We start from the raw sequence: 27,085 nt of genomic DNA, 5'->3' as shown, positions 1-27,085 counted from the left end.
CCATTTCGGAACATTATTATTTAATGCGCAGTTTTTTTCATTAATGCGTGCGTGGAATTTATGTCTTTGCAGGACGGATTATCTAGGGAAATTTTGTGGATCGCTCTGGTGATTTGATATATCTTTCTCCGAATAATTTGAATTTTGCAACATTTAATTTAATATGAATTATCTTTAAATCTCGTATATCGCTAAACAAATTTTGTTGTATTTGAATAAAAATTTTATTAACTTTTTTAAAAATATATTGAGTTTTTTAAACTTTATCGTAGTTTTTATAACTGAAAAAGTATTAATATCCCCCAACATTTGTAGAAGAAACATTTCAGAAAAAATATACTTCATTGATCAAAAAATTCAAAAATTCTAAAAATCAAAAAAACCAAACAGAAAAATAATAAAATATAATTTAATAAGAATAAGGAAATATATAAAAATTCGATAAATTATTGCAATTATCGCCAGTAAATAAGAGAGTTTGCAATACTTTATATATAATGCGATGAAAAAGAAAAATCTTATTAATTATTATATAATCTTAATGAACTTTTCGAAGAATTATTGACGATAAATGTAACAGACATTTGAAGCTTCTTCAGTAGGTCAATAATACAAACGAAAGAATTGACAGTGTTAAATGAAGCAAAAGAAAGTAAATCATCATTACTTTCATCGTTAATCTCTCACGTTCCTTAAATTCTACAAGCATTATCCCATTCCATTCTTCCTCTGCAATTTCGCCTCTTTTACTGTTCTTCGTTCTCTCTCTCTCTATCTCTCTTTCCTCTATTTCTTTCCCACAATGGCTTCTAGCATCCTTACGAGGGTGTCAACCGCAAAAATGAATCGTCGGACTTAAATAATTTTCAACGAACGTTCACGACATTCAGAAATATCACGAACGCTTTGCATTTACTAAACGAAGGATCAAGGAGTCATTAGGTAATGTAATTTGAGGATTTATGTAATTTCGGAATTTATGAAAACAATTGAAAAAGAAATATTTCGAATTATCGCCGAAAATAATTATGGCTCTTAATTGCTAATTCAATGAGATTGAAAAAAATATATTTTATGCGCATGTGTAGTTTATTTAACAATAAAAAGAAAAAAATTGTATTTTGTATAAAGTTTTATTAACGTGTGATGCCTTTGTTTTAGTAATATTAATAAATCTGTAACAATTTCTTGCTAATTCTAAAGACAGTTAAGTGTTTCACATTATACAGTCGAGATAAACAGAATATTAATATTAATAAAATGCATGTAGCTAAAACTATACATAGCCAAGAAATTTAATAGAAGTAATATATCGATCAAATATATTCAAAATGTATTTATAAAAATTTTAAAACTGTGTAAACTAATTATTAAAAAGTACAGTTTATATACTAACTATTTATAACAAACTGAATAAACTTTTCAAGTATTATACAGTAGCTTTCACAATTTTCTCCTCTCTTGCATTTTGCTAATAACATTAAAAATGAAACTCAAGAGTTTTATATATTAAGCTATATCTTAGAAAAATTAAGCTGATATACTATGTTGATACAAATTTATGTGCTTTGATGCAGGACTTTTGAAACGCTTGTTTAAATATTTCAGAATCATATCATATATGTAATGCATAAAATATAGCTCGGTTAAATCTTAAAATCGGCAAACTTTGGACACTTTGAGAATCCACTAACTTTGTAAGGATCATAAATACGGAAGTAAAGCTCAAATGTCAGTTTGTAATTCATTTCAATTTTAGTTCGCGTTTTTTAAGACATATGGAGTCACTTTTCAACTTGAATACTGAGAGAAAAAAGGAGATAGAAAAGGAGGGAAAGAGAGAGAAAGAGGATTTGGCCTTTGGCCAGAGATCGCTTATCATTTGAGTCAGTGATAAATCGCGCGTCGATTTCATCGATTAAAAAAAATGCTCTATTATTTATTCGTTCTGATATTAATTAGTGAAATTTTTTATCAAGAAGAAAAAAAGACGGAATTCATCAAAAAGCCCGCATAATAAATAATGTTAATAAATAAGTCTATTGAAGAATTTTTATTCGATATGGAAAGTTAAAGTATTCTACCAAATTAATATTTAGGAAAACATGCATAAAATCTTTGCATTATCTAAAATGCGTTAATGCATTTTATTTAAAATTTTATTGTATATCAAGATATTTAATGCATTTTTGATAAGACATTAAATAAATATGATTTACTTTAAAAATATTTTTTGTAAGAAAAAAAATATTTTAAGGAAAATCTAGTTTAATAAAACATACATATGTTTGGAATTTTTTACGTTTCACGATAGCTTCATATAAAAATAATTAAAATAATATAAATTACAGAGCTAAAACACGGCAAATATTAAAATTGTCAAAAAATGAGGAAGAAAATGATATATCCAAATAAAATCTTCGAGCGGCAAAGTCGAAAACATTTGATATTCACAATGTTCTAAACGATCCTACAATTTCGATGTATAAGAATCAACAAGTTTTCGACGGCGGAGATTTCGTGAGCGAGATAAGCGGCGATAAAGAGCTGAACATGACAGTAGGAACAGGTATGGCAAACGCGATACGGTATAACCGTTCACATGTACGCAGTCTGTAATGCTCTCTCGCATGAGTTTGCATTTATATAATTTCATAGGATGGTCGTGAGAGGGAGGACGATTCGATAATTATATAGTGTTGAATGAATGCGCACAATTTGGTCCCTCGCGTTCTAGATCTAAACATTATACACTCCAATGACATTGCGGAGAACGCATTGTCCTCCCCTGTAATTACACCCGACGAAATCACGGTTCCGTTAAAATGGCGAAATAAATCACGCGCGCACGTGATTGATATTGCAAAGCGCGCGGAGAGACGTCTAGTTATTATTCGCCATCCGAATTTTCGCTCCGACACTTTATCACGACGACAGGTGGCGCGCCGATGATTGATTGACGTCACCAGTAAATACCGCATTATTAGAAAAAAAGAGAAATATATTAATACACTGTTGAAAAATTGCTGTTAAAAACAGACATCACATGTTCCAAATGGTCCACAGAAATTTTTGTGTTAAATTAACATAATACGGATATATGTTATAAATGGAGACACAAATACTGTGTTAATATTTTAACACAAAATAAATGCAAAATTTCAAAATAAATTCTGTGTAGAATTAACAGTTTTAATGTAAAAATTAACAAAAAATATGTCGATTTTAGATTTTATCATCCCTACTTATATTATAAAATACAAAATCAACATTTTTTCTGTAAATTTTAACAGGTAAATCTTGTCACTAATAAAACAGAACATATTTATTATGTAAAATTAAAAATAGATGCAGATTGTGTTATTTTTACATCTTTTTTCAGTTGTTTTAATAATTTAACATTTAAGTTCAATTAACACAACAGTAATATGTTAAATTAACACATGAATGTGTTTAAAATTTAACGCAAAAAGTTTCACAGGATTTCTAACAATAAACACAAATTTTCCTACTGTGTAACACATGTTGCACTCGGATAAATGTTTCCCTTATTATACGTCACCGTCATTTCAACCACCATTCAGCAACGTTTAATTCCGAAAAGTTTACCGCTTTTTATTTTTCCGTTCTGTTTTCCCCCCTCGGCTATTTTCCATCACGAAATTTTCTTGTAGCATTATGCAAGCGGCTTAGAATCCAATTTACATAATACTTTTGCGGTAATTTCCCGGTCTTGTAAACTCCGTTCCTTCGGACCTACTTTAGGGAGAATAGCAGCACACACAAGCTCGGTATATATAACAATCACATTGTATCGAGCATACGTAACTTCGAGGTAATAATGTTCGAGGCGATGAGAGATTTATCCATACACGTAGTCATTTTTCAATTTCTCGTATAATTTAATTTTATTATACGATTTAATAAAATTAAAGATGTTAAAGAAAAAGGGCTATTAAAGGAATTGTTTTTATATTTTTTAGAAATATTATTATTTGTTTTCACTTTCTCTTTTTTTATTTCAAACAAATAAATTAGTATTATTATATCTTTGTGTAAAGTTTCGTAATTTTATGGAATGTTTGATAAATTCTATACTTTCATTCACAATTGTATTATAATTCTTAGATAATCTCCGAAAAGTTAATTTTGATAAAATTATTATTTAGGATTAATAAAAAGTTTAATATTTAAAAAACTAAAAAAAATGTAAAAACTAACAAATTACTAATCGAAAATCTACTAAAAATTTATATCAAACAATTTATACAGTTAGATACAAAATATTATTATCAATCATATCAAAATATATTGATCAATAAAAAATATAAGAAAATACTTAAATATTAATTTCAAGATTGCTATAAATGGTCTAAAAAAAAAAGAATTCGCTACTATATTCGTCTGCACGTATACAGAGTGTCTTATAAATTATGTACTAGCTACTATGTGAGAAACTCTACTCACACACATACACAGATTAAAATGCAAAAAAGTTTTTTTACTTGTTTAATAAATTACGAAGATAAATTTTCATGACAGTCAGAAATAGCTCAACGCTATATATAATGCATTAATGATAGCTTATCAACTGGCAATTGACATTTGACGAGGGAAACGTTTTTAATGATTCACGCCTAGCCTAGCAAAAATAACAGTATAATCTTACCTGCGTAAAGAAGTAATAGTAGACCTTCATGCCACGATCTGCGAACAATTGCGCGAAATGCGTGGATGGGCAAATGAAGAAATAATCACCCACCACATCAGCTACCGCTTTTTGATTCTTGTAGCCATCGTTTATCTGATCCCAATCAGTGTACTGAAACAGAAATCCGGGCAAATTTCTATTAAAGATCGCCAATTACAGTCCAAAAATATTATTTTAAGCAAATAGATTTAAATTCGGTTAGTTTTTACTACTCTATTTTGGAAAGAGTATCTATTTCCAAAATTTTCGACAAGATCGAAAAATTTTCAACAAATCCCACCAAATTTATAAACACAAGAATTACAGATTATTTTTATTCAACTTATTTATTTTGACAAAATTCTGAAAGTATTACATTATAAAATACAATTTTATTTTCCTGTTAATTATATAACAATAATTGTCATCGCAAAAGTCACTATTGTGAAACCATTCCTCCTAAAATCATTTAAATCTTAATCTGTAATTTCAAAGTATGATCAGGCTGAGTGTTAATTAAGAAAAAAAAAATTCAAATTAGACCTGATCATGCAAATTAAACATCTCCTTTTCTAGATGCTGCTGGATTTTTGGGGCTTATTTTCTCCGCCCTTTCGCGCTATTGTGTTGAGAGGAAATAATTTTTTCCCCGAGCGCAATGTTCTCTCGCGCATAGCTCGTGGGTCAAAAGATATTACTGGGAGGTAGTTATAGCTTTGTATCATTGATTTTCTTCCATTCGGTAAAAAATGCGCGCGCTTTTTACGAATTCATTTCGTTCGATTACTCGCGCGTGGGCGAATCAGCAATGAATATATCAAAGACACAAGAGTCTCTGACGATCTTTACGCTTACCGTATATAGTATACAGGGTGTTTCAGAACTGGCGAAATAGTTTTCAACGGCAGATTCTTGATATCATTCGGAGACGATTTTTCCGCAGCGAAAATGTCGAGACACCAATAATTTTCAAATTATAAGCAGTTGAAAATAAAAAGCTTTTTTTGGAAACTAAGCCTTGTGGAAATAAAATATTAACGAAACTATATTCTTCAGTTAATTTTTGGTTGAGTTTGCTTTAATAGAATTTTAATATAAGGCTTAGTTATAAAGATATATAACAACAAAAATTGCCAAAAATGATGGTTTCCTTCAACATTTTCACCAAGAAAAAATCTACTAACTAACAATAAGCCTTGTGGAAATAAAATATTAACAGAACTACATTCTTCAATTAATTTTCAGTGGAGTTTACTTTAATAGAATTTTAATATAAGGCTTAGTTATAAAGATATATAACAACAAAAATTGCCAAAAATGATGGTTTCCTTCAACATTTTCACCAAGAAAAAATCTACTAACTAACAATAAGCCTTGTGAAAATAAAATATCAACAGAACTACATTCTTCAGTTAATTTTCGGTGAAGTTTACTTTAATAGAATTTTAATATAACGCTTTGTTAGTTATTAAGATATATATTAATAATATGTGTGATAATAGCAAAAATTGGGAACATGCTAAAAATGATGGCCTTCAACATTTTCATTATGGAAAAATCGTCTCCGAATAATAGCAGGAATCTGACATTAAAAACTTTCCCGCCAGTTCTGAATACACCCTATATACATGTATTATGTATGTCGCCGTAAACGTAAGGCTTCTCTCCTCGTTCGCGGCGTCTTGTTCCCAGATACTTAATGAAATGTATATACGGAACTCGAGGTTTCACACAGCCATGAAACGGCTCTTGACAAAGGAACTTTGACATGCCGTTCTGCTGATCGGAAAGTAATTAGCGGTCGGCCAGCAGAACGGAGCTCTCTTTGAAGAGTGACATTATCCCGGTACATAACGATATCGATTTTCTCCGTGAGTGTAACTCGGTCTCCGTGTTATACGCACTAGAAAATCTGTTAGAAGTATCGCGGCAGAGCCTACAATTGTGTCGTTGCAAAATATTGCATCGTTTGTTTTGTACAAAATTTTGCGCGAACAAATTCGGATTTGCGTTGTTTTTCATCTTCCTCTTGTGATCAAAAATTGGGTAATTGATGTAACATAAAAACCTATTACTATTTTTGATTGTTATAAATTAAACCTAAAGTTATGTGTGTGTGTGTATACTTTAATAAAACATATTTTAATTAGATCCATTAATTTAATTCATTATTTTAATTTATGTATGTATATAAAAATAGCATTTTATTTATTTCTTTAAAAAGGTTAAACTGGTTTTCGAAATTGGTTCTAAATATTGCATATAATTATATCTAATGTATGTATACGATTATTTATATATTATAATGCAATTGGATACTTGTCTAAAGTTATATGGTGTATGCAAGATAATTTTATGTTGCTGAAATATTAATTATATATGTTATTATAACACTTTTCAAGATAAATAATGTTTATCATGTTCTACATCCAAAAATAGAAAAAATTATTGTTAAATTTTTATATTTTAAAATCTATGGAGGATAATAAAATGCTTGAACTTTTCCTATAATTTGTATGTCAATTAGTCTGCTGTAGATGGATCAAAAGAAGGATCGAAGCGTTCAAATTAAGGAAGATTAATTAAAGAAGATTATAAGAAAGTTTTTGCACCTACTTTTTTGCACTTGGTTCTTATTAGTTCTCATTTCCTACCTGACACTTCGTATTTATATATCAGTCTGTTCATTTTGTTATTTGTATTTCATATTTTATTATAATTATAAAATTTCCATAAAAATATAAACACATAAAATATATACACATTTTTTAAATTAGGAATTTCTAAAAACATTATCACATATATTAAAAGTAATAAAATTAATTAATAGCAAAAAAGACTTGCAAAGAATCTTGACTCTGCTACATTTGTTGTGACAGTTTAATGTTATTTTTTATTATTGCACCACCGCGCGAGCTCTTATTTGCATTAAATTTTTTATTGTTGATTAATCTTATCATTTCTAATGATACGCATGTGTGCACAAACAATATAAAAATTCTATATTTAAAACATATATAAAAACCAGATATTTTATTATTTAATTAAAATTCAGTATATTATGTGGGAATTGTTGCAGAACATATTTTATATGCTAATAAACTAATATTTTGACAGCTATATATGGTAGTAAAAAGTTATCATTATAAATAGCCAGATATTTAATTTTAATTTAAATTAAAATACAATATACGTGACAATTATTACTCAACAATATTTTGATACATATGCAATGCACGCAGTAAATCAAATAATGCTATTATATCAATTTATCGCATCTATTTATTGTACTGGATTATTCTACCCATTAACTTTTGATATTTTAAATAAAGATTATTTTAATTATAACTTTTTCCAATGACAATTTTAAAAATTGAGAATTCTACGTTAGGATTTCATCCCATAATATCTCTGTTTATATAGTATAGGTAAAGTAATAATAAATATGCTTTTTTCTTATAAAATCAAGATGCAAGTTATCGATTGAATTTAATTAGAGAACTCGACTGAATTATTGAAAGCTGACAATCTAAATATTCTCAACTAGGCGACTCTCATATAAATATCCGATCCATCTCTGTATGTGACCTTTCGAAAGACACTAACTGTGTTTATAATAAATCAATAAATTAATAAAAGTTTTAGTAATTTTTAAGCAACCATCTTTTGAATAAAATTTCGATTTAACGTAATATTACAGAGATATTTCCTGTTAAAAACTAATAAAAAATTGATAGCGATTTTAAATCATTTATATCATTGAATACATACGTAAGAAATTTATATCTGAGAGAAAAACGCGATGTGTCCTCTCTAATGCATTTTTTATGTGCAACGAGAACGGAAGGATTGAACTTTACATGGTAAATACATTACTTTCCATTCGCTGTATATACAATACATACATATACAAACTCGAGCGTACATCGGAATAACAAATATCATTCGTATGCAAAAATAATTTTCATTTCGCGAGAAACTTAATTTACGCAATGACTTTCGATGAAAAAACACGTTAATAAATCGTTGATTACCAATAACGTTCTGCGCTATATGAATTTCTTTTGTTTGCTTTCCGCTTTTTTCTTATCTTCTTTATACAACGTGATTACGTATCTGCAGAATGGTTATAACACATTCCAGAAAAATAAGGAGATGCCGTTGGAAACTGCATATGGGTATTCCATAAATCAGTCAAGAAGCACAACTGCACAACACGGTGAATTTTCGCAAAACAGATATTTCCGACAGAGATATTACACTTCCGGATATATGTTAGCTTTAGAAGAAATGTAATAAAACTTTGTGCATCGTCCGCGCGAAATTACATTAGCGCAAATTTCATTAGAATAAATTCATAAATTTGAACTTGTAAGAGAAAGACGATACGATTATGATAAAGCAATTAAAACAGCGGACGAGGAATGAATGAATTTAATAAAGATAAATTAATACGCAAGTATATATAAAAAAGTTTACATGCGCGTTTAATATAATAAATGGCATAATTTTTTAAAATAAAAATCGATTTGTAAAAAAATCTTTATGCAAATGTGTTTTTCATCGAAATATTTTGTCCCATTCAAAATAATTCACGCGTATATAACGAACGACAAAATAGTAGCTTAATTTACGTTTGTTCTGCCGTCATCGAGCGCTAACGGATCAATAAGTATTTCTTCCCTCGCATGAAATGGGAATTTGATCGATAGGGCAATTTTTTTTTTTTTGATTAGGAAAAATTGCGGTTTGTTATAATCGCAATTACACGGGGCCACTGTCTCTGGTTCGTGGAAATCAACGTGCGCGCGCGCAAAAAAAAAGATAAAAGCGCGCGGAAAAAGCTGCGGAAAAGGAGATAAAAGAATGGCGGGTAGGCGTTCCAATTAACGGTTTTTCACACTGCGCCCATCCGGATCCGACACGATACGCTTCCAGTGAGAAAAATGCACGTTTAATATAATATAATCGTGGCCAATCCTTTATAGTACAACAAACTGACGCCGGTGCGCATTTTTAAGCTACGCGCGCAAACGCATACATATATATACATACATACACACATATATATATATATATGCATGTATGTATGTATGTGTATGTGTGTATATGTAGTGAGAGAGAAAGAGGCACGCAGTTTTAATGCATAAATAAGCGGGCCAAAGATCGACGAGTTAAAACTGAAATTGTGTTTCGATACTACGTGGTACGTAACTTTTATTTATACAGAAATAAATATTGTGCCATTGTAAATTGTTAAAGAATTTTCGCACACATGTTCTACTACTTATATTATTATATTTTTTTACAATCTATCTATGTGGATATTTAAAAAAATATAGAGTGTAATTTGATATATTTGTTTATAGAATTAGAGAGTGAATTTTAGTTATTGTATATATATAATAAATATTGATCGTATATTTTAATTATTATAATTTTTTCAAAAACGATGAATTAATTTTAAAAGAAAAACCAAATATAATTTCTGATCTTCATCAATTTTTTTGATTTAGATAATAAATCAATTACTATAATTAGTACATTTTGTAATTACAAGACATCGTTTGTCAAGTTTGTATTATTTATAGAACTAAAGTAAATTTTATTTATTATAATATTTATTATATATTTTAATTGTTATAATTAAAAAAAAATGAATTAATGTTAAGAGAAAAACTCGATTACATCTATATGTATATTTGTTTTCTTAAAATATTATATAGTTCTTCGTATGTGATTTCTGAGCTTCAACAAATTTTTTAATACGATTTACATAATAAATCAATTACTATAATTATTGCATTTTGTAATTACAAAGACATATCGTTTGTCTTATATTTCATATGTGTATTCCCAGCAAACTGTAAGAGGTCAAATTGACATCTAATATATAGCTCGCTTGTTCTTTCATGCTGTCGAAAGAAAGCCCGAAGTGATTTAGCGACAATTGCAAGTTCAAGTTGGCTAACAAGAAGAGCGCTTGGGGCTGAAAGTGAATGTAGCCCAAGTCTCGTTGAGTGATAAAAAATGTGGGTCGCAATGTGTCGCAGTGCCTTCTGCTTGACGTATATACGTACATTTCTGAGAAACGTCATTCGGATGGTCTATCTTAATCTCCCGCGAGACATTTTGATTTTCAAAATTTATAATACAAATTCTGTTCGTATAAGTAAACGTAATAAATATAAATAAAATTTCTTTCTTTCTTTGGCGACTCGTTAATCAGTGATTAAAGTTGAAAAAATGCATTCTTAATGTGTTGAGATTCCTTTACTTTAATTATGCGCGTTTAATTTTTTATTAGAGTTATCCCAGCTCGTATACGTGATATTAACTTTCACTGTTAAAACGTATATAGAAAAAATGTTTAAGTTTTATAAGAAACTACGAGAATCTAAGAGAATTGCGAAATAGAATTGTAATTTTTAGAAATATATTAAATATATTATAATAAATTCAATGTTAAATATCTGCTGAGAAGAAATGCAACAAATGAAAGTCACTCTCAACATTCTTAATGAGAAAACAATAATTTTAAAAATCTATTATTGAGAAAAATAATTTTAATAAATATAACTTTTTATTCATTTTATTTTCAAATTTTAATTATATGCATTGTCTTTATAGTTGAACTTGTCATATATGATGCAATGCAAAAAAAATACATAGCGAAACTTACTTGGAAAATGATGGCTTCCCGCTCAATTTGCGACATATTCTTGAAGATTGTATTGATGATGTTGAGAAATTTGTCTCGTTCGAGAAAACTGGCTTGATCTTTCTCGAAGAAGTCAATAAAATCGTACAGAATAAAGTACGTTCCTGAAACAAAAATATATATATTTGTTAAATAAAAGACTCTTTATAAAAATGTAGCTATTTGATAATATTAATACGAACATACAATTTAAACTATATCAAGATCACCCAAAGTATTTGTAATATTTAAAGATAAAAATATGAATATTTTGAATTACACACATAAATGAAATTATAAAAACCTGGAATGAAAAGCAAGAATTGTTACTTGAAATTTTTTTGATGATCTATGATCATATAATAGCTTTAATATCGACATATTAATATTGTCCCAAATAATATTTTATTAATAAATAATAAAGTAATAAAAGTAATAAAATAATAAAATAATAAAAATAATAAAATAAATAATAGAACAAATTCTTCTCTTTAGCCATCTGCTAAAGTATTTTTCTAATCCGCAAATATAATATTATATTTAATATTATATTTAATTTAAATATTTTTATATGTTCAATTAACAAAATAATTATAAATCAATGTAATAACGACAACACTGGCTTAGAAATATGATGTTGATTTATTTTAACGTTTCGACCATATGGGATATGGTCCTTTTCAAAATTACATTTAGATGGATACAATATTACACCGTCCTAATCGTGTGAAATTATTAATACTTAAAACATGATGTGTCACTTTTATAATTCGGCACTCTCCTTTATAAAAGTGACATTATCATATTTTAAGTATTAATAATTTCACACGATTAGAATGGCGTAATACTGTATTAATCTAAATGTAATTTTGAAAAGGACTACATCCCATATGGTCGAAACGTTAAAATAAATCAACATCATATTTCTAAGCCAGTGTTGTTGTTATTACATTGATTTATAATTTTCATTATTCCTGGCGATAAGAACTATACATTTTTACTGTAACAAAATAATATTTAGTTGATTTAATATATTATATTGTATTTAATTAAAATATTTTTATATGTTCAGTTAACAAAATAATATTTAGTCGAAGGTTCAATCGAGTTAACAAATTTTTGTCCAACGTAGCCATGATTTGTTAGGCTGAAAAATATTCGAGTGTCCTACGAAGAGACGTCAGCGTCTCCTTGAAACTTAAGTGATGCAGCCAACAATTTGTTCCGACTTCGCATTTTTATATGTTCAATTAATAAAATATTTAGTTAAAATTAAATTATAAAAACGTGAAATAAAAAGCAAGAATAGTTACTTGAAAATTTTTTGATGATCTACCATATGATTCTAAATAACAAAAAAAATTTTTTTCTAATTCGCAAATATCTATATTATATTATATTTAAATTAAATTTTTTATATGTTCAGTTAACAAACCAATATTTAGTCAAAGATTCAGTCGAGTTAACAAATTTTTGTCCAGCGTAGCCATGATTTGTTAGGCTGAAAAATATTCGAGTGTCCTACGAAGAGACGTCAGCGTCTCCTTGAAACTTAAGTGATGCAGCCAACAATTTGTTCCGACTTCGCATTTTTATATGTTCAATTAATAAAATATTTAGTTAAAATTAAATTATAAAAACCTGAAATGAAAAGCAAGAATAGTTACTTGATAATTTTTTGATGATCTACCATATGATTCTAAATAACAACAAAAATTTTTTTTCTACTTCGCAAATATCTATATTATATTATATTTAAATTAAATATTTTTATATGTTCAGTTAACAAACCAATATTTAGTCAAAGATTCAGTCGAGTTAACAAATTTTTGTCCAGCGTAGCCATGATTTGTTAGACTGAAAAATATTCGAGTGTCCTACGAAGAGACGTCAGCGTCTCCTTGAAACTTAAGTGATACAGCCAACAATTTGTTCCGACTTCGCATTTTTATATGTTCAATTAATAAAATATTTAGTTAAAATTAAATTATAAAAACGTGAAATAAAAAGCAAGAATAGTTACTTGAAAATTTTTTGATAAGCTACCATATAATTCTAAATAAAAAAAATTTTTTTCTAATTCGCAAATGTCTATATTATATTATATTTAAATTAAATTTTTTTATATGTTCAGTTAACAAAACAATATTTAGTCAAAGATTCAGTCGAGTTAACAAATTTTTGTCCAGCGTAGCCATGATTTGTTAGACTGAAAAATATTCGAGTGTCCTACGAAGAGACGTCAGCGTCTCCTTGAAACTTAAGTGATGCAGCCAACAATTTGTTCCGACTTCGCATTTTTATATGTTCAATTAATAAAATATTTAGTTAAAATTAAATTATAAAAACGTGAAATAAAAAGCAAGAATAGTTACTTGAAAATTTTTTGATGATCTACCATATGATTCTAAATAATAAAAAAATTTTTTTTTCTAATTCGCAAATATCTATATTATATTATATTTAAATTAAATTTTTTTATATGTTCAGTTAACAAACCAATATTTAGTCAAAGATTCAGTCGAGTTAACAAATTTTTGTCCAGCGTAGCCATGATTTGTTAGACTGAAAAATATTCGAGTGTCCTACGAAGAGACGTCAGCGTCTCCTTGAAACTTAAGTGATGCAGCCAACAATTTGTTCCGACTTCGCAACTCTCGCAACGTGACGCAACTACTAAAAGCGTTAGCGCGTAATTCACGAGAAGAGAGACACGCGCGCGTAGAATGCATCGGCTTTGTTTAATGAAAAAAGTTGACCGTCATATGCATTCTTTGCCCCGTTCCTTTTTCAGTGCGCGAAACTCCGGATTTCCGCTGCTTACACATGCGCGATGCGGAAACCTCTCGTGGCCCCTCGGGCGCGCGACTGTCTTTGAAATCGTGTAGAAGGGTTTCAAAGAAAAGGCGCCTTGAAAAGGAAACATAGTTGTTTTTTTTCCTGATATATGAAAGATTTTTCTCTCTTTTGCTGAACAATATATGCATGTAACAGGCAGCCGGCAGCCTTATATCAATATTTTAACACGTGCTACTTTCTAGTTATTTTCTTCTGAAAGAGAATTTAAGCTTTCTTATTTTTAATTGTTCGCGAGTAAATTTATCTATTTATAATAATTATCAATCTACTATCTAATATATATATAATATTTATGTTTGAATCGAGTCAATATAAATGTCATAGAATCAGAAAGTAAAATAAAGGAAAATAATTAGTTCCTTTCTTGTCGTGTGTATAATGTAATTAATTTAATTATAAAATATAGACGAGTAAAACAAAAGTTTCTCTCTTTTTCCGTGTCAAAGAGAGAAACGGAGAAAATAAAAATTAATTTCACATTAACAAAGTCAACTTTATTATTACATTAATTACATTACCGGCATAGAAACTGTCATCAGTAAACAAATGTTTATAATTTATTCCAGAGCAATATTATTATAATATCAATGTATAAACAAACAATATGAAGAAAAAATTAATTTTTAATAAATTTCAAAATTCTTTTTTTATTACGTATCTTTTTCGCCGCATCAATTAGATATGAGATCTTTTTTTGTGCGATCGAACTTCTGTCTGTAATCATGCCATTGAGACTCAGAAGCAAATAGCTTCGTTTAGTCACTAAATACAAGCTCTAAATATCGTACAACGTTTAATGTGCTTTAATTATTCGAGCAATTTAGTCGCACTTGCTTGCTAAAGCTGTTCTTTATATATTTCGTTGCGATTTATCCCAAACACATTTTAATGACATTTATATACATCTTCGTATTTTACACAATCACTCTTCTAACATTCAAAATATTATCTTCGCATGTCAAAAGTTTCTTTTATGAGCGAGAGATAAACGGCTTTTAATTAAAAGGCGAGAGAGCTAAAGGCGTGTTTTACCACGCGTGGTAAACTTTAAGATTAGAAGATGAAAATTATTACACTACGTTTTCAAAGCAGATTCGTTTAATTGTCTGAAATATTTCTTCTCGCGAGAAATCCAAAAGATCTAGGAATATCTCTCAATTTTTATTCTACTCTGCGATTTAAAGTTTATATTTTTACATAGTTGGATGAGATCATCATAATTAATCCACGATCAATGCGATAATTTAATTCATTATATATATAATTAATTATATAAATGTAAATTCTATTTATAATTTATATTTATTAGAAATTCGATTTATAATTTATAACTTATTTATTAGAATTATATACATATATAAATTATATTTATAATTTTAGTTTAAAAATGTGAATGTTTTTATATATTCGAGACAGTTAAATATTTTTTCATGATGTTGTTGCCACTTTCAAAAAGCGGCAATAATTTTTTACGACATACAGCGATAAAAAATGTTTAATATTCATAGTAATAAATCAAAGTATTTGCTCTGCATATATAAGAGAGCGAGGCGTTTCTTCTCTTTTCAAAAATAAATGTGCGATATGGAATGACGCCGAAGGATAAAGTGTACACACGCATACAAATAACAGAAAGAGCTAAAAAGAGAATATATCATGCATTCTACCAAACAATACAACTAGATATAAGCTGTAAAAGAGAGAAAAACATGAGCGGACAATAAAGGGATTAAGTTCTGTCAGAATGGAGATACCGTATTTTTAAGACAAATCGTAATGAAGAAATCCTTTTGCTCTTTGTTTATTTCATTTACCTTTTATGTTAGGATTTTAACGCTTTTCGAGAGCTTTTATTTATTATAGATATACTTTTGTATTTAGTATAATTTCAAAAAAAGGAAATAGAAAAAGTTAATAAAATTTATTTTTCCGAGAAATTTTCACTAGAATTTTTGTGCCAAAATTTCAATAAAAAACAGTGACATTTATTCGTTCGTTAATATACCGAATAATCGTTCTTTTATTTTCTAATAATAAGATTTGTACTACAGAAAAACGGAGAATTAAAAAAACGTTATAATTTATACCAAAAGATAAGAATTATTTCTTTTCGAAATCTACATATAATAAATATGAATATGTATTAAGTTTACAATTAAAATAATATATATAAGTCTCTAATAATATTATTGAAAAATGGAGAGACAGAGAGTATATCACGAAATAGATACGATTAATATAACATTTGTTAATAGCGGAGCTTCTTAATTGCGTAAACTCATTTGCGAAAATTACGAACTCGATTACAGCACAATTAAACGATGAAATTGTAAACACGTAAACATTTCTGTAACTTCAAATGTACAAACAGTTTGGAAATTACTAATTAACATATGAGAACATTTTAGAGTAAAAATATAATTCCTACATGCATTTTAAGTGTTTCGAAAGAATTCCCAAATGCATCTAATCTCGATGTGGAAATATATATATGTATATAACACTTTTAAACAAACAGTAACCGAATGTTTCATAGTTTATTCGCAACATATAACACCACTTTTGGGAATTTGCCAACATATAGACTCTCGTGCGTATAATAAACTTTGCTTGAGAATTATATGAAAGCCGTGCAGCTTTATTATGCAGCTGTCATTATGTGTTGCATTACATATGCATATATAAATGTTTTACATATATAGTAAATATATGTATATCATTTTTTTTTAAATAAAGAAGCCAAATGTATGCCTTGTCAAAAAAAATTCTAGGAAAAAAATGTCGCTTTAGTACATCAACATTTGAGAAATATATTACAATATTTTCTTTAAATTTATACCTTCTACAAAAATGATAATATCGGAAAATTGTGCCACAAAATCGGTGAATATTAAGAATATAGTATATCCGATAAAGTGCAAAATATTATTATGTACTTTACACATATTTGTCCGTTTTAATATTTTTAATAAAAAAATAGTAAACCATTTTTTCTTCCAAAAAATTATAAGTCATACTCAATATATAAAATTTATAGACTTGTATCATATCTATAACACATGTCAACTTATAATAATACAGAACAAATAAATTTTTTAAAAACTTTAAATTTTGATTGCAAATTTAATAAAAAATCCAACAGAATGATATTTAAATCTGGATCGAAATAACTGGTTTTCAACTTTTGATTATTGGTTATTAATCATTGTTTTTACAAATTAAACGCATTGACATTGTTATTTCAAAAAGAGCAAGAAAGTTCAAAATAACTGATACTGTTTCGTGGCTACAATTGGTATAATAATAAAATATTAATAGAACTTTAATAATTTAACGTGTGTGTATTAGATATGTATATAACATTGACGTATGAACGTTATATCTTTTTGAATATACATTTGGCTATTTGTTCTACGTTAACCTTTAAAATGATTTGTATTTGAGCAGTTTAAATAGAAATTTAATTTAATATTTTTTTTCACAAAAACTAACAAAAATGTATTTTTTTAATATTTCGCGTCATCTATAAAAACAATAAGTTTAATGAAAATATTTTAAAAGTACATTTTTAAATCAACATAATAGTTACTCATTAGAAGTACGAGATAATTTGGAGATGAATATCGTGTTAGATCTTTAAAAAAACACAAAAAATGAGATTGTTTGCCTTTGTGGAATTCTCTGTTTTTTTTGTGAAAATAAAATAGATCATTAGATATGCTTTCTCTCTCTCTCTCTCGCTCTCTTCTGACAGAAGAGATACGAGCACATATTTAGAGAATCTCTCCCAGAGGAAAGCTCGAAATTTAAAAGCTTTTGATTCAAATAATATGGAAGCGGGTTATATTATTGTAGTAATTGGAGAATAATATTTGGACACACATGGAGATAACGGGATCGTACATCCGATGAAAAATATGCAATAAGATTGATATTAGGCGAATTTAATATGAGCCGCTCATGAAATCGCAATGTTCTTCGTGATATATATTTTCGACGGATGTACTCTTGTTTATTTCACACGATTATTCGTAACGGAACCAAACCGTACACTTAGTTATATATGTATTAAGTCGAGTTATACTCTCGTTTCTCCACTACAAAACGCGACGCGTTTCGTACTTAGTTATATATGTTGGCAAAGTTCTCCCAGGTTAAAGCGACTTGCAGCTTTTGATATTCGATGCACGTGTTATTCTGAAAATTAATCTCATTACTTTTGCAAGGAATTTTATATCAGCTTGATTTACACGTGCTGTACATCCAAGTAGTAAGTTCAGCTGTACGACTAACGTTGGAAAATTGCTATCGCGCGGAACCAAAAATAAATATGGAAAAAAAAAAGGGGAACTCGATGTCGATGTATCCGAAGATATTGGAAAACTAAAGATATTGGTATTTATGACAAATGGTGAGAGGGTTTTATTGCGTGATCTTCCATGGGAGACACGTGCGCAAGACGTGCGTGAAATTTATTTCTTCGAAAAGCAGCGGAATTCGGTTTTTACGTCCGACGCAGCCGACGCGTGTCGCAGAATGACGGGATCTCATGGGGAGAAGCCCTTCTTTTTATTCCGGTTTTTGTTATCGCAAAAGAATACATATACAGGGTGTTTCAGAACTAGCGGAAGTTTTTAATGTCAGATTCCTGGTATCATTTGCAAACGATTTTTCCTTAGTGAAAATGTTGATGGCCTTCATCATTTTTAGCATGTTCCCAATTTTTGCTATTATGTATCTTAATAACTAATTGTAAGTCTTATATTAAAATACTATTAAAATAAACTCTACCTAAAATTAACTAAAGAATGTAGTTCTGTTAATATTTTATTTCCACAAGACTTATTGTTAGTTAATAGATTTTTCTTGGTGAAAATATTGAAGGAAGCCATCATTTTTAGCATGTTCCCAATTTTTGCTATTATGTACTTTTATAACTAATTGTAAGCCTTATATTAAAATTATATTGAAGTAAACTCTACCTAAAATTAACTGAAGAATGCAGTTTTGTTAATATTTTATTTCTACAAGGCTTATTGTTAGTTAGTAGATTTTTTCTTGGTGAAAATATTGAAGGAAGCCATTATTTTTAGCATGGTCCCAATTTTTGCTATTATGTATCTTTATAACTAAGCCTTATATTAAAATTCTATTAAAGCAAACTTTACCTAAAATTAACTAAAAAATGTAGTTCTGTTAATATTTTATTTCCACAAGGCTTATTGTTAGTTAATAGATTTTTCTTGGTGAAAATATTGAAGGAAGCCATTATTTTTAGCATGGTCCCAATTTTTGCTATTATATATCTTTATAACTAAGCCTTATATTAAAATTCTATTAAAGCAAACTTTACCTAAAATTAACTAAAAAATGTAGTTCTGTTAATATTTTATTTCCACATGACTTAGTTAGTAGATTTTTCCTTAGTGAAAACGTTAGAAGCCATCATTTTTGACAATTTTTGTTGTTATATATCTTTATAACTAAGCCTTATATTAAAATTCTATTAAAGCAAACTCTACCTAAAATTAACTGAAAAATATAGTTCCGTTAATATTTGATTTCTACAAGACTTAAGTTTCCAAAAAAACCTTTACTTTCAACTTCTTACAATTCAAAAATTATTGGTGTCTCGACATTTTCGCTGAGAAAGAATCGTCTCAGAATGATACCAGGAATCTGCTATTAAAAACTTTTCCGCCAATTTTGAAACATCCTGTATATATATGTAGGCAGGTTGCGTATCGTGGGGATGCGCTCGGGTGTGTTGGTTTACCGGAAACTGGTGTATTGTAGTAATATTGCGTCTGACAACAAAGCTGGAAACCCGGTTGACTTGCCCGAGGTGCTTTCGTTTTTGTTTCGGTTTCCGGGTTAATGGATAGTAAAACAGATTCCGATGAAAAGGATAGGTTGCAGGAGGACACCCGGGCTCGACAAATCGACAAACTAGAACGAGCGCAATCTTGCATCTCGCGGTGGTTTTCAATGAGAGACGAAATGGTGTCGATAAATAATTTATATGACACCCTATTCTGTAGGACGTGTGCTAAAACAAAAGATTCTACTCTCTCTCTCCATTCTACTCTCCCGTCTTTAGGGCTTTTCATGCATACGGAATGTCTATTCCAGATTTAGAGAACAAAATGAAATAAATCAAAACTATATCTCTTCGCCAGAGGAATATATACTATACCTATATCTTTATATATATCTTTTATATTATAAAATATATAACATATATAATATATTTTATAATATAATATATATTATATTATAAAATATATTGATATAATATAATATATATATAAAATTAATTATATTATATTTTTATATTTCATTGAAATAATTTAATTAAAATAAATTATTTTTTTTTAAATAATCTAATCAATAATCATATTACAAATGAGATTATTAAATTAGTGCATCTTTTTAATATACATATAATACAGTTTTTATATAACATAAAAAAACTTTTCAATTTTTTTTTGGTTAAAGAATGAAAAATCTCTTTCTCTCTACTGGTTTAAAAAAATATCCAGAATTGTTTTTCCATCGATAAATTTTGAATAAAGATCCGAAACGTGATTCCGGTTGCACGTAAATTACGAAAACTACTTGCATACAAATTGGTCGAAGGAGTCTTATCGACAGAAAATGTAATTGGTCAGACTAGCTCGGGCGTGGAATGCGGAAAGATTTAGGGAAAGGAGTTACTCTGTCGTGAGAGAAACGGATTCGCGGCTTAGAAACGAAACGGCACCGTAACTTAACCGCAAACACCGACATAGCATTACGAACTCCGCGTTGGATTGACTTTTCGGAGAGGAGAATCGTTGTAGCAAATAGCGAATTCAAGCTTTTGCGGTGCCCTTAGCTGCCCAAAATGCTAACGAATTAGATAGCGTCACGTTTGCGTAACATCCTGGAGTTTCCTTCCCATATATCTGTCAACTGACGGAAAATTTAGGATCAAATTTCGGACATTCGACAAAAACTAAATTTAATTAAATCCGTATCATTTCTAATGGCTATATCTTCGCCAGAGGAATATACTATACCATACCTATATTTTTATATATATCTTTTATATTATAAAATATATTACATATATAATATATTTTATAATATAATATATATTATATTATAAAATATATTGATATAATATATATATAAAATTAATTATATTATCGAAATTAATTAAAGAAATTAATATTATATTATAAAATATATATTGATATAATATATATATAAAATTAATTATATTATCGAAATTAATTAAACAGAAAAAGAAAGAGAGAAAGCATTTTTTGGTTCAAGTAAAATTCTAAATAATTTATAATATATTGAATGTGCATCGCAAGTTTTCATTGTTGCCCTATTATAATTCGCGGAATATAATCGTTAGGTTTGCGCGAAATAAACCCGAATGCTTCTGTATACAAAAATTCATTCTCTCTTTCTTTGAGAGAAGTCGAGCGGCAAACAAAAAACTTCCTTTTCTCAGCTTCTCTTAAAGATACTCCTAATGAATCTTGTACAGGAACTCATCTTTTTTTATCTTGTTTACGCTTTCATGTTTCCAGAACTCAGCGTGGCCAGCACAAAAGAACGCGAATATCTGAATTTGCGTCCCTTCGCGGCTCCAACTTCTAAATTGTTGCGAAAAAATAAAATAAAATAAAATAAAATTCACGTATACAAGATAAAAGAAATGAAGACATAATATCTTTGGGGAAACTTGCGGAAAACATTTCAATTAATGTAATGAGCAAATAATTTGTGTCTTATATAAAAATCTCCACTTAGATTTATACAGATTGAACTTTTTATCTCATTTTTTGTCATTACTTCATTCTTGTTCGAATAATACGCATATATTTTAATATAGTTTTAATCAGATATGCACAGGTAAATTAGAATATAAAATTGTACAATGTAAAGTAAAGAGAGTATAAGTTAAATATTTTGAAGAAAAAATTCACGATTATTTTTTAATCGATTCGCGTCATTTACTGGTTTTTTTTTCAAGAAATAAATATACAAATGCGATTACTAGGTGAGAGAGTGTCCTTCCGATCTCTGCTAACCTGGCAGCCCATCATGAGAAGATAAATTCGGTTTATTAAGTGTTAATTTATTGCTTTAATCCGAAAATTATTACTTCAATCGATTAGCGGGAAATTGATATTAAAGATGAGGGTGCTGACTTGCCATTAATACGTTGTTAGCGCAGCCCTATTTCCGAAAAACATTTATAGCGAGTCGTAAAGAAGAAACAAGTACATAAAAGTTAATTGCTAATTAGTTGGTCAAAGAACTCTGCAACGAAATTTTGGAATTTTTAAATTATTAAATTTTTTTATAGATGCACCAACACAAAGAGAGTAAAATTAACAATATACCTCGTGTTAAATTATTTCTCAAATTACTTGCCCTCAAATTATACTAATCGAATTTGTTACACGCGAATTAAATTTAAAAAATACTTGAAGACCCTTCAAGATAAATATAAAACATGCAAATAAAGAGATAAATAAATAATGTTTCGTGTTGAAATTGCATTTATGAAAATTCAATTTTGCAATTTATTTACAGTATCTTTGAGCAATCAATTAGCAATTAATGTGAATATATTTGTTGCTTTGTTTACAATTCGTTGTGTTCTCCTCGATACTATTTGCGTAATGGCATGTGCTCTCATCTTTAATATAAATTTTCTATTAATCGAGATTGCGAGCTGATAATTTCGGGGGAGTTAAAGCGAGAGAAATTAACGAGATAAAATTAACCACCTATGCTTGTCCCGTATATTCAAATTTTAATTGTTTCGCGGTCAGAGATGTCGCAGACCGATGAAGATTTATATTTTCAAACAAGTAGATTGGTTGCCAGTGAAAATTAAAATCAAGCTTGATATTCTTTAAACGACCAACTGGCTAATGATGGTAAAAATATTTTCTTTCTTCAGCTACATTTCGACCCTGAATTGAGTACTCTTCAGGCTGATGTCAAGCTAAGTTACATATTACACATCCATGTTAAAGAAAGACAAAAGTGAGATAGATTTATCTGAGTTTTGATGTAAATGGGAAGCAACTATTAATATCTACAAATTAATCGCACTGTAAAAAAATATGTAAAATTACATTAAAAATACGTAAAATTACATAAATAATAAATATAAAATTACATGATAAATAATAAAAAAGTAAACATTTCTATTATTTGTCGTGTAATTTTACACTTATTATTTATGTAATTTTACATATTTTTGTGTAATATATTACATATTTTTTTACAGTGCGTGACTACTCGTGAAATGACCATACTTTAATTAAAATTCAGTCATTATTTTACAGTGTGCACTAAAAAAAGAGTTCAACATAAACCGAAATAAAGAAATGAAATATTTTTACCACACAGAGAATTTTCTCTTAGAATTTTAATATTAATAAAATATTAATATACACATAATAAATTCTCAGTAAATTTTTTTTGTGATAAATATGAATCCTTGAAACTCTTATAAGATTCTTTCAATACCATATTATCGCACCATTGATTTCCATGATTTTGAGGGTAAATTTGAAGAAGAAAATTCCCTCCGTGGATCATTAGCCATTGAGTTGGTCGTTTAAAGAATATCAAGCTTGATTTATATTTTGGTCCATTATCGAGTCGGCATCTAAACGACGTGCGATCCGTCAATGCGGGAGAATAAAGAATTCACCGCTGTTCCGATGAAGACGTGGGAGCATATTTCCATCGCCTCGAAGGTGAGTCCGATGCAAAAGAACTCAATTACGGGCAACTCCCCCGAGGCTCGGCGGAGGTAAGGAGAAGAAAGGAGCTGTAGCCACGCGCGATTCCAAGCTTGACGGATTGCTGGCACAGAGAAAGGAAGAAGAGGAAAGAGAGAAAGGAATAAGCGGAAGAGAGAAAGGCGCGCGAAATAAGGTGCAAGAACGGAGCTTCGCACGGCGGTCGTACTCGGTTCGGGTGAAGGTGGATGAGGGCGAAAAGGGTGGCACGACCCCGCCTGGGCTCACCCCATTTCTATCGATTCAATACCACCAACTTGTTGGCTATCTTCACTGTCAGAACTGCCGACAATCTTCTCGCGCTCACTCGAGCTGACGTCTGTTAACCTTTAAGTGGATGCGCCGAAGCGCAACAATAATGGTGACTCGTGTCGAGGAACTGCTTGCGGGAATAAATACGCGTAATGGAAAAGGATGACGATTTTTCAGACATACGAAATATTTTTTTCCCTCGATCGTTCTCGTTTAGCCTCATTTCGTGTGAAGGAGGCTTCACATAAATTTTATTGCGCACAATAGGGAACATGTTTAACTATTTGGGAACAAGAATTATTTTAAAGTAATGAAATTAAAAGGATTTTTTATGATGTACAAATTTGATATAAAAATCCAAATTCGGATATAAAAAACTATTGTAATTAAGGACTATAATAAGCTAAGTAAGAGAGCTTTATACCATTAACTTGTTAGCTATCTTCACTGTCAGAACTGTCGACAATCTTCTCGCGCTCACTCGAGCTGACGTCTGTTAACCTTTAAGTGGATGCGCCGAAGCGCAACAATAATGGTGACTCGTGTCGAGGAACTGCTTGCGGGAATAAATACGCGTAATGGAAAAGGATGACGATTTTTCAGACATACGAAATATTTTTTTCCCTCGATCGTTCTCGTTTAGCCTCATTTCGTGTGAAGGAGGCTTCACATAAATTTTATTGCGCACAATAGGGAACATGTTTAACTATTTGGGAACAAGAATTATTTTAAAGTAATGAAATTAAAAGGATTTTTTATGATGTACAAATTTGATATAAAAATCCAAATTCGGATATAAAAAACTATTGTAATTAAGAACTATAATAAGCTAAGTAAGAGAGCTTTATACCATTAACTTGTTGGCTATCTTCACTGTCAAAACTGCCGACAATCTTCTCGCGCTCACTCGAGCTGACGTCTGTTAACCTTTAAGTGGATGCGTCGAAGCGCAACAATACTGGTGACTCGTGTCAAGGAACTGCTTGCGGGAATAAATACGCGTAATGGAAAAGGATGACGATTTTTCAGACATACGAAATATTTTTTTCCCTCAATCGTTCTCGTTTAGCCTCATTTCGTGTGAAAGAGGCTTCACATAAATTTTATTGCGCACAATAGGGAACATGTTTAACTATTTGGGAACAAGAATTATTTTAAAGTAATAAAATTAAAGGATTTTTTATGATGCACAAATTGATATAAAAATCCAAATTCGGATATAAAAAACTATTGTAATTAAGGACTATAATAAGCTAAGTAAGAGAGCTTTATACGCAAATTTGTACTTGTATATCAGAGTTTTTATTATTTTAAAATACTAACTTGTTGGCTATCTTCACTGTCAGAACTGCCGACAATCTTCTCGCGCTCACTCGAGCTGACGTCTGTTAATCTTTAAGTGGATGCGTCGAAGTGCAACAATAATGGCGACTCGTGTCGAGTAACTGCTTGCGGGAATAAATACGTGTAATGGAAGTACGAGAAGAGAGGAAGGACGATTTTTCAAGCATATAAAATATTTCTTCCCTCAATCATTCTCTTTCAGCCTCAGTTTATGTGGAGGATGTTTCACGTAAATTTTTAATATTTAACGAATTTATTGCGCACGATAAAGAACATGTTTAAATATTTGGGAACAAGAATTATTTTAAAATAATAAAATTAAAAAGATTTTTTATGATATAAAAATCCATATAAAAATACAAATTCGGATATAAAAAAATTATAGGGCTAATAATAGGTTAAGAGCTAAGTAAAAAATCTTTATACCAAAATTTATATTTGTATATCAGAGTTTTTATTATTTTCCAATAATTCCTATTCCTAATATTTAATATTTGTTCCCTTTATTGTGCTTAAGGTCTTAAATAGTATATCTGTATCTTAAATAATCACAGTCACAATATATGTTGGAAAATAGAAATAATTGAAATTAAATTAACGTAATAAAAATTAGACAAATGTTGTTTTTCATTATAATCTTCATTATATTAAATGTATCAAAAATTTGAAATACGATTTCGTATATTTTATGAAGCTTATTTTTTCTATCGAAAATTTTCTCGATCAATTTCTGTCTTCTCTTCTCATTTTCGTAGCTTCTCTCTCTTTCCTCATAAAAATTAATAACTATAACTATAACTATGACTATAACTTTTCAAATCTCTTTTTACGAGAGATATAAAACATTGAGCTATATCGATATGCAATTTCCATAATACGAAAGAAGCTGTATTATCAAATCCAGATTAGCTTCAATATATCGATTTAAAGAGTAGTTTAAAAAAATTGTAATTTTTTTACAAATATATACATTTACATAAAAAATTGTTTAATTATCAATACAATTTTTTACCTAAGCAAGTTTGTTATTCTTATCTGTAAATATGCATCCAGACATTAAATGCAAACGAAATGTGAATTAATTTTAATATTGTCTAATAATATATATATATATATATATATATATATATATATTAATTTCAATTAATTTAATTTCAATTATTCTATTTATTTAGTGTATCTGTATCTTAAATAATCAAAGTCACAATATATGTTGGAAAATAGAAATAATTGAAATTAATATATATATATATTAATTTCAATTAATTTAAGTTCAATTATTTCTATTTTCCAACATATATTGTGACTTTGATTATTTAAGATACAGATACACTATTTAAGACCTTAAGCACAATAAAGGAACAAATATTAAATATTAGGAATAGAAATTGTTTGAAAATAATAAAAACTCTGATA

At 28.8% G+C, this 27,085-nt stretch overlaps 1 protein-coding gene across 4 annotated transcripts in view; it reads right to left on the bottom strand.

Annotated features, from left to right (window-relative positions):
- The window catches only part of AChE-2 (acetylcholinesterase 2), a 121,886-nt gene that overhangs the window by 16,162 nt on the left and 78,639 nt on the right, over positions 1-27,085 (bottom strand). For all 4 annotated transcript variants that reach the window (XM_029314877.2, XM_085480782.1, XM_029314876.2 and 1 more), the window contains 2 exons: positions 11,373-11,515; positions 4,670-4,822 (listed from right to left, as the gene is read on the bottom strand). In XM_029314877.2, the coding sequence (XP_029170710.1) occupies positions 4,670-4,822; positions 11,373-11,515 (296 nt within the window). The remainder of the gene's footprint in view (positions 1-4,669; positions 4,823-11,372; positions 11,516-27,085) is intronic.

This window comes from Nylanderia fulva, unplaced genomic scaffold, assembly GCF_048542155.1.
Source record: "Nylanderia fulva isolate GAGA-0341 unplaced genomic scaffold, ASM4854215v1 Scaffold16, whole genome shotgun sequence".
In the NCBI taxonomy this organism is placed as follows: Eukaryota; Metazoa; Arthropoda; class Insecta; order Hymenoptera; family Formicidae; genus Nylanderia; species Nylanderia fulva.
The sequence above is the reverse complement of the archived record's forward strand: the minus strand, read 5'-3'. Positions and strand labels throughout refer to the sequence as shown.